The 13,438-nt window shown below is 52.3% G+C and overlaps 5 protein-coding genes across 5 annotated transcripts; 3 read left to right on the forward strand and 2 right to left on the reverse strand.

Annotated features, from left to right (window-relative positions):
* Nucleotides 1–10: 10 nt before the first annotated feature.
* On the forward strand, nucleotides 11–1,291 carry VC83_03908 (uncharacterized protein). Its single transcript, XM_024467546.1, has 3 exons — nucleotides 11–419; nucleotides 474–623; nucleotides 675–1,291. Exons 1-3 carry the CDS (start codon nucleotides 112–114, stop codon nucleotides 1,030–1,032), a joined length of 816 nt encoding a protein of 271 aa, XP_024324984.1. The 5' UTR covers nucleotides 11–111; the 3' UTR covers nucleotides 1,033–1,291.
* On the forward strand, nucleotides 1,268–2,469 carry VC83_03909 (uncharacterized protein). Its single transcript, XM_024467547.1, has 2 exons — nucleotides 1,268–1,773; nucleotides 1,827–2,469. The coding sequence occupies exons 1-2, from the start codon at nucleotides 1,689–1,691 to the stop codon at nucleotides 2,123–2,125; spliced, it is 384 nt and encodes a 127-aa protein (XP_024324983.1). The 5' UTR covers nucleotides 1,268–1,688; the 3' UTR covers nucleotides 2,126–2,469.
* A 323-nt stretch (nucleotides 2,470–2,792) lies between these two features.
* Nucleotides 2,793–3,365, reverse strand: VC83_03910 (uncharacterized protein; the record flags this gene model as incomplete). Its single annotated transcript, XM_024467548.1, has 1 exon — nucleotides 2,793–3,365. One exon carries the CDS (start codon nucleotides 3,363–3,365, stop codon nucleotides 2,793–2,795), a length of 573 nt encoding a protein of 190 aa, XP_024324772.1.
* A 353-nt stretch (nucleotides 3,366–3,718) lies between these two features.
* Nucleotides 3,719–7,137, forward strand: RAR1 (putative methionine--tRNA ligase, cytoplasmic). The gene is made up of 2 exons (XM_024467549.1): nucleotides 3,719–3,829; nucleotides 3,883–7,137. The coding sequence occupies exons 1-2, from the start codon at nucleotides 3,742–3,744 to the stop codon at nucleotides 5,697–5,699; spliced, it is 1,905 nt and encodes a 634-aa protein (XP_024324773.1). The 5' UTR covers nucleotides 3,719–3,741; the 3' UTR covers nucleotides 5,700–7,137.
* CYT2 (Cytochrome c1 heme lyase) lies at nucleotides 5,994–6,851 on the reverse strand (the record flags this gene model as incomplete). The annotated part of the gene is made up of 2 exons (XM_024467550.1): nucleotides 5,994–6,389; nucleotides 6,441–6,851. 2 exons carry the CDS (start codon nucleotides 6,849–6,851, stop codon nucleotides 5,994–5,996), a joined length of 807 nt encoding a protein of 268 aa, XP_024324770.1.
* Nucleotides 7,138–13,438: the final 6,301 nt, after the last annotated feature.

Raw genomic sequence — 13,438 nt, forward strand, 5'->3', positions numbered from 1 at the left:
GTTTGTCACCACAAGATCACATGAGTCCACCACACAGTTCGCCCTCAACATCGTGACCACACACAGCTCAAAACCTACCCCTATACTCAAATTATCACCACCCAGGCTACAATGCACGAGCTCTTCCTCACAGCCGCCGTGCCCGGCGAACATGTCAAAGAAGCGCTGAAAATCCTCCAGGGCTTGTGCGCCATGCCACCCGCCCACAAGTACCAGCGAGTTCTCACATACGAAGGGCCCAGCGCACAGCTGGTGCCCATTCCGGCGGCGCGAGTGCAAAATAGACGGCCGCAGGATAGGGAGGTGTGGAATGAGTTGAATAAGCAGCTGGTTAGGCAGTCGCATTATATCACGCTCGCGTTTGCGGCAGAGAGGGGGGAGTTTAGCGGTGGTGCGGAGGATCAGGCGGGCGAGAAGCCGTGAGTATAGGATTCAAGATTACGGAGACAGATCGGATTTAACAGGCTTTATAGTGTCATAGACTTGGAGGAGGCACGGGGGACTCTGCACTTTTATGACTACCCGGAACCCCCGCATCCGTCGCGGCCTGTAAACAGCCGGCTCGTTATTCACATCCCCGACGAGCCAAAACTGCCGTCACTTCTACGGAGCATCAAATTTACGTGAGTTGCAATGCCCACCATGGGAGCAAGCATCTCTATAACACATCCCAGACACTACTCTGAAAGCCTCCGTGAAATCTACAACTTCTACAGGGACAACGTTACATTCACTCTATCCCGCGAACTCCAACGGAAGCAGCAGGATGGCGTGATAGACCTGGAAGGAAGCACGCCACAAGCTTCGTCTGACATCCGCGATTACATCCCCTTTGACGGGGAGAACAAATGGGTCTTGAAGGCCTCGGTGGAGGTGACGGATGAGAAGGAAGGTCCCCTCGTGCAAAGAGGCATTGAGGAGCTTCTCAAAGTGCAGAGTGACCTAGCAGGACTCTACGAGTTCTCGATACTGGATAGAGCGGTGCTGGATACCAGAGTGCCTGCCTTCCTTGAGCAGTTACGGCGGAGGTGAAGTCCGATGATGAATTACAAAATGATATCGAGTCACATGACCTGCTTGAATGAAGCCTTCATATTGCCACTACTCTATTCTAGGACGAAGAAGGGACCGGGGATAAATGTATTATAATCAAGACCTTTACAAAGCGCTTAATCCGTCGCCTAAAGTATTTCCCAGTATGTAAATGGTCGAAAGGTGTAGATGTGTCGTGGTGGGTGCTGTTCCTTGCCACATCAGAACATTTTAGGCTGGGATTTGGCTGCTGGGATTTGGCTGCTGGGATTTGGCTGCTGGGATTTGGCTGAGATGTATGTGACTGCATTTGTTGGATTTCGCGGGTTGAACCGGTATCGGTGCCTTGGTACCCCGATAGCTCCGTCGTCCCCGAGCAATAATTTAAGTTATGAGATCGCGTAGTCGCGCCGCCCTATCAGAAAAAGCACGTTTCGATGGATTAAGGCCCGAACCACCACCCTTCAAACCCTTTCCCCTCCTTCACAAGCATCTCCAGGCCGAGAATTGGTCCTTCCTACAAAACATCACATATCAATCAGCTCGTGCTCCTGTTGCTTCATCCTTCTCTAATATCGCCATCCTTCGGTCTCTCTCTCTCTCTCACACAGGTCTCAACAAAAACTCCCAACCCCCCCCAACCCAACAACAACAACATGTTCAAGACCACTCTCTCCCGGGCAGCAGCTCACGCTGAGCGTCAGCCGTTGATCAAGTTTTTGGGCAAGCGCACAGTCCCAGGTAAGCCTCAACCCACTCCCTCCCATCTCACCCATCATCTAACACCCTCCCAGCCTCCGTCGACCACACTCCCTCCGTCCACCCAGCCTCCCCATCCTCCGCCCTCCCCGGCCAAGGCTCCCCCTCCTTCTCCGCCTACCGCCAGCACGCCCAACAACACGGACCCCTAGGCCGCAACATCCGTACTGACAGCTCCGTCGGCTCCATCCCCGGCCGTGACCTCGGCCCCGTCGCCGCGGCACAGGGCGAGTTCTTCGACCGCAGCGAGCTGCCCGTTCGCTTCCGACGCTCTCCTTACACAGAGGCGGAGATCGAGGCTATTGAGACGGGCGGCGCTACCATGGTCTGCTGAGGCGTGACATGAGCGCTGGTGGAGTGGGATTTTTACTGGATTTTTTTGGAAACATACATGGGGCGGAAATACCCTCGGAGACAAACCATTTTTTTACGTCAAGCGATTGTTGGGATGGCGGGAGTGATTGATGGCCGGGCGACCTGGGAGGTCGCTGGAGGCCGGGAGGGGGTTTGATACAGGTTTAAACACAGGTTGATACTTGGCTGGATACTTGTAATGAAATAGGAAGACCAAGACCTGGCGACGGACGAGTCCCGGAGGTCTTCAAAATGTGGCCTCTGAAGCTGCACATTTCGTTATCTATATAACGACGAAAATAAAACGAATTATAAACATCATATGTCTTGCTTCTAGTTTGATCACCGTAACATGACCTCAGCCTCGGACTGCATGTGGTAGGTTGACTCGCATGTGACGATGCAGCCTTTGCCAACCTGCACACTTTGACAGCCCTCCATTAAGATCATCGGCCCAACCTCGACCCGTTGCGAGTCTTCCCGCAAACCCATGCGCACCCTTCCAGCTACAAGCGCGAAGTATTCGGCGCATCGTGATTCATCGTGGGGTCAACCGCCACCCCAGCATTCAGTGACCACTCAGGGCTTCCTTTATACCCCGGGCTTGCCCCGATCCTCTTCGGAACTCCGAACCAGTGGATAGAGTTTCAATGCCGAGCCTTCAGTATATTCACATCCTCGATACTACTATCCGCCGCGCTCCCGCCCCCAGCCTGCTGGCCGAGGTTGTCCCCGATCCCAGCCAGTAGCGAGCTGTCCTCCCCAACTAGCCGCTCGATGATCTTCACTTTGGCATGTGCCCGCTTGAGACGGTCGTCGAAGTCGGACACTGCGTCTTCCGTGTTGTTGGTTGAAAGACTCGCCGGCTCGCTCAGGGCGTAGAGGACACGGATGTGCTTCTCTAGGCGTGGGTTTGCCAGTGCCGGTAGGCTTGTTGTACCTTGCGGGATTGAGGCTGCTATGTGAGTCTCTCCTTGTTGGACTTCGGAAGTGGAGGCTGGCTTGTCTGGTGTATCGTCTTGGGGGAGTCGACCTGCCCAGACGACGGAGCGGCCATGCAGTCTTCCTGCCTCGACGAATTTCTCAAATCCCTTCTCCAGCCCGAAGACGCGGCCTTCTATTTTCCCGGCTTTGGCGCCTTCGGTGCTCCCAAGTTGGAAGCCCTCATCGTAGAATTTGTCTTCCAGGCTTAGGAGATCGTCGAACGGGTCTGCACTCATGTTTGGAGAGATTTTGCTGGCTCGCTGGGTTTTAGAATGCGCCGAGATAGTAACTGGAACTGAAAATGGTTCGAGGTTTTGAAAGTATAAATCAGCAAGCTTATATGACTATTTTGGGCTAATGGTCGCAAGAAGCTGTATTCCTGTCAATCTCTCAGACATTTCTCCAAAGGCAGCTTGGGTCCGTCATAGAGGGGCAACCGCCCTTACTGTACTACAAAATCCAGACCCCATTAAACGTTCGTGCACTGACTCACTGGAAAATTACCCCACCAAAAAAATCTGATGACTAAGCAAGGGAAGGCTGGCGGGCAACTGAACCCCGCCATATTTTATATCATTTCAACCATTAACACAACATCAACAACAACGAAATATGGCCTCAACAACGCCCATTCTCCCTGTCAAGGACAAGAGGAATATTTTAGTGACGTCTGCCTTGCCCTACGTCAACAACAAACCGCGTCGGTCTCTCTTTTTCATCATAAACGGATCCCTCAGACTAACATTAGTCTAGATTTGGGAAATGTCGTTGGCAGTGTCCTCAGCGCCGATGTATACGCCCGATTCAGCAAACTGAGAGACAGACCAACTCTATACATCTGTGGCACTGACGAGTACGGAACAGCCACTGAGACGAAGGCTTTAGAGACGGGCCAAACCCCGAAGGAGCTCTGCGACGAATTCCACAAGGTCCACAAGGATATTTACGACTGGTTCGAGGTCGGATTCGATTACTTTGGGCGAACTACCACCGATCAACAGACCAAGATTGCCCAGGATATCTTTGTAAAACTTCATAAGAATGGCTACCTGGAGGAGCGGACAACTACACAGCCCTATTGCGAAAAGCACGGGTCTTTCCTCTCGGACCGATTCGTGGAGGGCACATGCCCGAAATGCCAGTACGAAGATGCCCGCGGCGATCAATGCGACAAGTGCGGCAGCCTCCTAGATCCCTTTGAGCTCATCAACCCACGCTGCAAGGTCGATGGAGCCTCCCCGGTCCAGCGCGACACAACGCACATGTTTATACGCCTTGACAAGCTCCAACCAACGATCGATAGTTGGTTCACGAAGTCCAGCCAGGAGGGCGGATGGCCCCAGAACGGAATTAGTATCACCAAGTCGTGGTTTGACAAGGGATTGGAAGGGCGCAGCATTACTCGGGATCTTAAATGGGGCACACCTGTACCGTTGCCTGGCTACGAGAACAAGGTCATGTACGTGTGGTTCGACGCTTGCATCGGATACCCTTCCATTACAGCGTGCTATACAGACAAATGGGAACAATGGTGGCGGAACCCAGAAGAAGTGGAGCTCTTCCAGTTTATGGGCAAGGACAACGTTCCCTTCCACACTGTTATTTTCCCAGGCACCCAATTTGGCACGGGTGACAAGTGGACACAGCTCAATCACCTTTCTACTACAGAGTATTTGAACTATGAAGGTGGAAAATTCTCGAAATCCAGAGGTGTTGGTGTTTTCGGCGACACTGCGAAGGATACCGGCATTCCTGCATCCGTATGGCGTTACTATCTGATGGCGAACCGACCAGAGACCAGTGACACCCAGTTCGAATGGAAGGCGTTCATTGCAGCAAACAACAGCGAGCTGCTCAACAACTTTGGAAACTTTGTCAACCGTCTTGTCAAATTTGTAAACGCAAAATGCGACGCTGTCGTTCCCGAATTTTCTGCGTCCTATACCGACGATACCTTTGACTTCCCAGCATTCATTGAAAGCGTCAATACCCACCTCGGAGAATATATTGCGGATATGGAGGCTGTTCGAATTCGCGCTGGACTCAAGAAGTTCATGGAAATCTCAGCATTGGGCAACAACCTCTTGGCTGGTCGTCTTGATAATGCCAACTTGACAGGCAGCCCTGAGAGGACACACACTATCATTGGTCTGGCTATCAACATCGCATACCTCCTTGCGTCGATTTCGTCACCATATATGCCATCTACTGGAGCCTCCATTGTCAAGCAGCTCCGAGTGCCCCTGCTATCAATTACCGACAAGTGGGACCCAGAGGCTCTCAAGGGCGGCCACAAGATCGGCAAGGCCGAGTATCTGTTCACCAGGATCGATGATAAGAAGGAGGCTGAGTGGAGGGCCAAGTACGGTGGTACTCAGGCCTCAAGAATTGCTGAGGAAGAGGCTAAGGCCAAGAAGGCTGCTGACAAGGCCAGAGATAAAGAGAGGAAGAAGTCAAAGAAGGAGGCTGCTAAGGCTGCTGCTCCTGCTGAAGGGAGGCTCAAGACCGAGCTTTCTCTTCGCGGTGTTGCCGTCGAGGAACAGGCGCCTCCACCAGCGGCAGCTCCATGATTCGAATGCCATAACGAATAACGACGATGCACTGTCGGCGGCGGCGTTGGGATGTTTTAGCAGGCGGTGTGGGAAAATATGGCAAAGTTGTGTACTATTTTTTCTGTGAGACTGAGGTGGTAGCGAGGCTCCTTTTCAACATGAGAAGCTAGATCTGATTGTGAAGCTCCATAGCCTAAATTTACATTGTCTTTTAAATACAGTTCCTGGTTCGGGAGATTCTCGTAATGCCCAACCACCCTACCTATCCAACGCCGAGCCACCCTAATCTTTACATCTATATTTTACATTATTCTATACAAGACCAACCGTCTTCGCGGCTCTCATCTTCCAGCCTTCAAAGCTGTTGAGCTTTGGCCTCACATCCAAGTAGAAGCTCAGCTTGCCATTGGCTTTTCCCTCATCCTTGCCAGCATAGAAGTCAATGATGTACTCAACCTTCTTGCCGCACCTATCAACAATCCAGTCATGGCGATCAAAAGGTGTAGTATACCCCAACAGACTGTTGAAGCGTGCCTTGGGAGACATCGAAGTCGAGAGTCCCAGGAATGAGTGTAGCCTAGGGCCTCCGCATTTCTCGTCTGCACCATATGGCTCCTCCCATTCCTTGATTTCTTTCCATGCCCGCTCGTTTACTGCATTGTGTATCGGTACGATTGTCTTCATTTCTTTAGGATCGCTGGAGTGGCCCTGCAACGACTCTGTTAGAAACGTCGTTCCATTCAATCCCAATACACGTACCTTTCTCTTCATTGCATCAAAGAACATCTTCTCTGAAGGGTATATCCAGTTCCCACTCGCACTAACTCCGCTCTCCTTCTCGCTATTCGCCGGCTTCGAGGCTTCGGTGTCGTCTACGGGCGATGCGCGAGGGATTGTCGAAACTACGCGCTGCGTACCGAGCCTTGTCGACACGGCCGCCGCATCCGCAGAAGGCGTTGAAGAGAAAAATCGCGCGAATAGCCCAGGCTGCGCCGGTGGAGCCTGGGTGATATCTTCAGAATCGCAGGCATTGCCTTTCTTTGCGTCGCTGGCTCCCTTCGCTGCGCTGGGGAACGACGCAGTTGGGTTTGCTTTCAACCACGCGGCGCGGGTTTTGTCATCGACGGGGCACACCTCAGCTGGCGCCTCTGCCTCTGGGGATTTGCCCATGGTCGCGTATGTGAGTCGGGGTTCTTGGAAGCGCGCTGGGATACGAGAAGATGGCGACAGGGCATCATTAATACCTTAGGGACCATTGGAGAGGATTAATCGTATAAAAGGGTCTTAGACTGACCCACACTGTCTTATGTAGCTAATAATGTGGCTAGGAAAGGGCTTCGTAGTATGATATTTTACCGCCAAGCCCATACTAGTAGTATTTCCGGAAGGTAATATTCCGACAGCCAATATGTGTTGCTATACGAAGACGCTTCTAACATAATCTGTAACGTGGTTGTACACCGAGTCGTGAATGTCACCGAGTCGTGAACTTTTCCCTACTTAGCTACCTACGAACTTCAACACGCGTTTCCTCCACAACTACCAATGGAAATCCAAACCCAAGAAGCGCGAATCATTCTAGCTATTGAGGCTCTTCAAACATGTAAATCGCTTAATCGCAGGTCTGCATCAATACTATATAAAGTGCCTTATTCTACGCTTACTGATAGAATGGCCGGCCGACCTTCTCAACGCGAAACCAAAGCCAATAGTCTTAAATTGACTGAGCTAGAAGAGGAAGTGATTATTCGAAATATATTGGATATGGATGCAAGAGGATTTGCGCCTCGGCCTGCTAGTGTGGAGGATATGGCAAATTATATCCTTGAATCGCGTGGGGGAAAGCACGTTGGGACGCGGTGGGCATATCGATTTATACAACGCCGCCCCGAGTTAAAGACGCGTTTTAATCGCGTTTATGACTTTCAAAGAGCCTTGTGCGAAGATCCTGAGCTTATTGGAGCGTGGTTTCAACTTTTGCAGAACATGAGAGCAAAGTACGGCATCCAAGACTGCGATTTCTACAACTTTGACGAGACGGGCTTCATGATGGGCGTTATTAGCTCAGCTTTAGTTGTTACGCGCGCCGATCGACGTGGCAGAGGCAAGGCAGTTCAGCCTGGCAATCGGGAATGGGCTACAGCAATTGTTTGTGTGAATGCTGAAGGTGGGAGTATCCCTCCGTTTTTAGTAGTTCAAGGGAAATGTCACCTTTCAAGTTGGTATACTGAAGGCGGCCTTCCTCACAATTGGGTAATTAAACCAACAAGCAATGGATGGACCAACAACGAGACAGGTCTAGAATGGCTTCATCATTTCGATAAACATACTTGCAGTCATGCAAAAGGACCATATCGGATGTTGGTTTTAGATGGGCATGAAAGTCACGAATCAGCTGCGTTTCAGGAATATTGCAAAGCAAACAACATCATAACTCTCTGTCTACCTCCTCACTCGTCTCACCTAACTCAGCCACTTGATGTTGGGTGCTTTAGTGTTCTTAAACGCATGTATGGGCGTCAAATTGAGACCTTTATTAAGGCTCATATAAACCATATTACAAAGGTTGAGTTTTTTATAGCTTTCCACGCAGCTTATAACCAGTCAATAACAACTCAAAACGCCAAAGCTGGATTTCGCGGAGCTGGTTTAGTGCCCTTTGATCCGCAAGTAATCATTTCAAAGCTAGACGTCAAGTTGCGGACTCCTACACCTACAGGACCCCCCTCTATAGACGCTGATCCTTGGGTTTCTCAAACGCCTCGCAACCCAATAGATGCTCTCTCACAGACTACTCTAGTTAAAAATCACATTGCACGGCACCAAGGAAGCTCGCCAACCCCCATTTTTGTAAGGACGCAGGGCACCGTATCACGAGAAGTGGCATATGGGAGTGCGAGTCGGATATGAGTCGGTGCAATCCTATAGGTCTACTACGAAGGATACAAAAAAGATGAAGGTGTAACCCTGTATGACTGTTCCCTTAAAATACCCGAAACCGCTCCGACTCAGCTAGCTCCCTGTTTGCCTAAGGCTTCCTTACGTTATGTGCCTAAGGCTGTCAGTCGCGACTGACCCGTAACGGCCCCGAGTCTCGATGACGCCACGTGACGGCCGTAACTACCCCGAGTAAGGAGGCATCCTTACACTACCCCCCGCCTTGAGAAGGTGCTTTGTCCTCAAAGCACGCAAGCCGAGTAGCTGCCGCGACGAGCCCTTGTTTGGGTTGGTGGGTGAGGTGCGGGCGCCAAGACTAGAATGCCCTTTGTTTGTCCAGAAGGCTGATGGTAGGCGGCCGTATAGGCACTAGAAGTGGTCTGAATCCGTTTGCGCAAAGTCGCGTCCTTGTTGTGTACGCGGCGATTAGTGTTGCGAGGGTCCGTATTGGTATTGAATAGGGTCCGCACGGTATGTGTCGACGTAGAATTTCGATGTAAGGGGGAAATTTCACGCTAACCCGATTCGGACAGCTTTGTTATAAGCCAGAATATGAATTCGAGCTTCGCCCACAACTTGTTGTTTTCTTCACAACAACGACGCTGACCCCCTCCCGAGACTGGTAAGTGGCCCTTCCGATGGTACAGCTGGATGCTAACAGGTTGTTTTTAGATACAAAAACACAACGAACGATTTGGTAGGTGACGGAACCGCGTTGGCGCGGTGGTGATAACTTGGGTTGGGCTGACGGGAAAGCGCAGATTTCCAATTTGAAGATGCCGGTTCCCCCTCCTCCCGGCGCCCTCACTGTGGCTTTCCGCCAGCAGTGTATGCGCTGTGTGCGTGCCAAAGGGCGCAAGAAGGACGGAGATCCCGCCGTCTCGTGTGTGTGGAGCTTGGAAAGCTCTAAGTGTGAGCGCTGCGTGGCCCAACACGCAACGTGTGTTCCGGTGGGTTCTCGTTTGGTTTTCGGTTTTGTGGTTTGTCTGTCTGCCCGTCGCTGACCTCTGGAGATAGATCTCCTGGTTTGCTGGCCCGGAGTACCAGAAGCTCCTGGCTGCCGAGGCAGCAACCCCTCCCGTCCCCGCCGCCATCAAGGCCGCTGCGGCGGAGATTGGGCGTGTGGTCACATTGGCCACCGCCAATATGCCGAAGTTCCGCTCCCCGGCCGAGCTTTCGGCCTATATGGAGAGTTGCGCCCTCCGCGCCGCCGTCGAGGACGGTCTGGAGGTAAGTTTTCCGTTTCCCTTGTGTGTTTTTGGTTCTCGCGCTGACGACCATAGCGGGTCCGCCAGGCCGTGGCCGTCGTGGGCCAGAAATCGGCCCTGATCCTGGTGAACCAGGAGAAGGAGATCGCTGCCCTTGATGGGGTGGCTTCTGCAGTGGATGCGGTGGGGGAGTTGGTGGAGAGGATCCCCGACGTCCTCGCCGCGGCGGCGAAGGTGGGCGGTGGTGGGGGGAAGAAGAGGAAGGGGGGGGCGGAGGAGGTGGCGGAGGTGGAGGAAGAGGGGGTGACCGTCGACCTTGGGTGATAGGCCCTGTGTCGGAGGGAACTCGGGCGTGGTCTTTCGCGTGGGGTCACTTCGACCCTTCGTCTCTCATGGTGGTAGCCGCTTGTTGCGACGCCGGTGAGACGTTTGGGAAGGGTGGCTTCCGCAAGGGCTACGGCTCTGAGGGTGCCCTGGCTTAGAGGGTGTTTAGTTTAGTGTCGTAGGTAGCAACGACGCTGTTTTCCTCTGCTTTGCCGTGCCTCTCGTGATCGTAGCTTGGTTTGCCTGTCTCCCATTCCGTGATCCAGCCGGGTAGGTCCTGCGGCGGTCCTGGCAGGTTTGGGTACTCCGCGTGGAACTCCCGGATTTTGTAGGGGGAGTTCTTAAAGTTTGAGGCGGGGTACCATTCCGGGTCCGGATCGTATCCGACCCAGGATACCTGGTATTGAAGTTGTTTTCGCCGGATCCTTACGGCGAGGATCTTTTCGACCTCCCACTCCTCTAGGCCGTCTACGACTTCGCTGCTTGGCTCAGGCGCTGCTTGACTGGGCAGCGGGTTATTCGGAGCCTTGATGAGTACGTCTGGAGAGAAGACATCGTGTATTTGGGAACCCTTCGGTAGGTCTAGTCGGAAGGCGTGTCCGATTTGTTCCAGTACCGTATAGGGTCCGACCCATTGTTGCCCCAGCTTACGGCTAGGGCGGTGATTTTTCAGATTCTTGGTCGATAGGAACGTCACGCAGTTGCGCACAGCTTAATCTTGACCCCTATGATTCGGCAGAACTCTCGCCAGAAAGCTGATATGAATTGGGGTCCGTCGGTAGGGGGTCATTCCGATCGAGGCATGGGGAAGGGTCATTTGCACCCGATCCATGATGGGAATGAGCTCGCTCCAGTTATCCTGGTAATGTGATACGAAGGGCCTCAGTCTCTGATCGATATACCGATTCATGATTTCCGTCTGCCCGTCGGTCTGCTTGTGATAGGCTGTTGACAGCTTAATCTTGACCCCTATGATTCGGCAGAACTCTCGCCAGAAAGCTGATATGAATTGGGGTCCGCGATCACTAATGATCGACTCTGGGGTGTGTCCGAATCGATATATCCATTCGATGAATAGCTGCGCCATTTGGCGGGCATCGGTGGTCTTATGACACGGTATGGACACCGAACCCTTACCGAGTCGGTCCATGAACACAAGGATGCTGTCGAATCCGTGTTTATCCTTTAGGAATTCCTTAAAGTCCATCGTTAGGTGTTGCATGGGGTATTCGGGTACCGGTAGGGGGTGTAAGAAGCCTTGCTGCTTCATCACGCTAGTGTGAGAAAGTCGGCACGTCACGCAGTTGCGCACATATCGGAGGCAATCCGCTTCCATTCTGACCCAATGATACTTCGGGGCGAGTAACTGATAAGTTTTCCTGCCACTAGGGTGGGCTACTGATACTTGATCGTGTGCTTCCCGTATGAGTTTCGTACATAGCTCGGTGTGCCGGTTTACGCACAGTCGACCTTTGTATAGCAAGAGTTGGTCCTTCATTGTAAACCCGTTAGGTAGGGGGTCTTTCGCGCGAGTGTCGGTGAACGACCTCCTATTATCCGCGCAGAGCGCTTCTATCAGGTCAAAGGGGACCTGGGTGTTCGGGGCGTCCATCGCATTGATCGAGGCCACGTACGTTTGTGCTAATTCGGCACTGATTCGGGAGTGTAGTCGGGCTGGGCCTAACAGCACCCTCGCACGGCTGTCGAGTTTGACCTTCTGTTGCGTAATCAGGTCTTGCTCTCTTCGGCTCAGTATATCTGCCTTCTGATTGTTCTTGCCAGCAGTATACGCAATAGAGAAATTGAAGTCGGAGAGTAGCTCCATCCACCGAACCTGCTTCGCCGTGAGAACCTTCGTCGACATGAAGTATTCCAGCGATCGGTGATCTGTATAGACGTCGATTCGGTGGCGTACCGATGCTAATTCTGGCCTCCATTTTGCGAACGCTTTGACGATGGCGAACAGTTCCTTGTCGTGGATCTCCCAATTGATCTCATGCCCAGATAGGACGTGACTGTACAAGCTTACAGGATACCATCGCTTGTCGGGGTGTTCCTGAGAAAGGACACCGGCTACGACTCCATCAGAAGAGTCTGTTTCCAGCTTCGTAGGCAATTTGGGGTTGAAGTGGTGGAGCGCCTGCACGGCTAAAAGCTGTCGGCGCATTTCTTCAAAAGCGTTCTCACATTCGTCAGTCCACAGGAACGGTTCTGAGGGGCTGGTGATAGTGGTGAGAGGCTTGGCTATTTTCCCGAAATTTCTGATAAATTGGCGGTAGAAGCCGCAGAATCCAAGGTAAGACTTCACGCCTGTGACAGTTGTTGGCCGGATCCAATTCCGGAGGGGTTCGATCTTCTCGGGATCCGCTTCGACACCGGTAGTAGTCAGGATATAGCCTAAATACTTTGTCCGGGTTACGTTGAACTCGCATTTCTTAATGTCGGCTTGTAGTCCTGCTTCTCGAAGCCGTTGGAGGACCTTATGTACGTGGTCCATGTGTTCCGCGGGGTCCTCGGAGTAGATTAGGATGTCGTCTAGGTAGGCAGTACAGAAGTCGTCCAAGTATTGCATAAGAACGTCGTTCATATACCTCTGATAGGTTGCGGGGCCGTTCGTTAGGCCAAACGGCAGCACTTTGCATTTGTAGGATCCATACCGAGTCCGGAAGGTCGTGTACTCCTCGGAGTCGGGGTCCATTCGTATACGATGGAAGGCTTGCCTAATGTCTAGCTTCGTGAAGATTTTTGCTTTCGACACCCGTCCTAGTAGTTCGTCGATACGCGGGATAGGGTAGGGGTCGTTACGGGTAAGTCCGTTCAACTTCCGGTAGTCGATACAAAATCTCAGTTTGCCATCTGCCTTCTTCACGAACAGTATAGGGGAGGCAAACGGGCTATTGCTATTGACTATAAAGCCCTTCTCGAGGTTCTCTAATAGGTATTGCTTAGTCGCCTTAAGCTCTTCGGTGCTTTGTCGGTATAGTGGCGAAAAGGCATTTGGTAAAGGGGCTTCTAGTTGTATCTTGTGATCGTATATGCGATGCGGGGGAAGCTGATCAGATTCCGACTTCGAGAAGACATCGGAATAGTTGCGGTGCATATGCGGAAGCTTGTCCCGAATGAGGCGGAGCGTTTCCTCGTCCTCGGCCGCTTCCCTCTCTCGGATGATCTGGTCGATGCTTGTCGTAAAGAACTCGGAGTCGCTTCGCATCATCTCATAGTGGAAAGCGTTTGCGCCAATCTCGCAAATTTGGACCGGCGTGAAGCTGCGTACCAGGGTCTGGCGTC

This window comes from Pseudogymnoascus destructans (assembly GCF_001641265.1).
Source record: "Pseudogymnoascus destructans isolate 20631-21 unplaced genomic scaffold scaffold_8, whole genome shotgun sequence".
NCBI classification, from domain to species: domain Eukaryota; kingdom Fungi; phylum Ascomycota; class Leotiomycetes; order Thelebolales; family Thelebolaceae; genus Pseudogymnoascus; species Pseudogymnoascus destructans.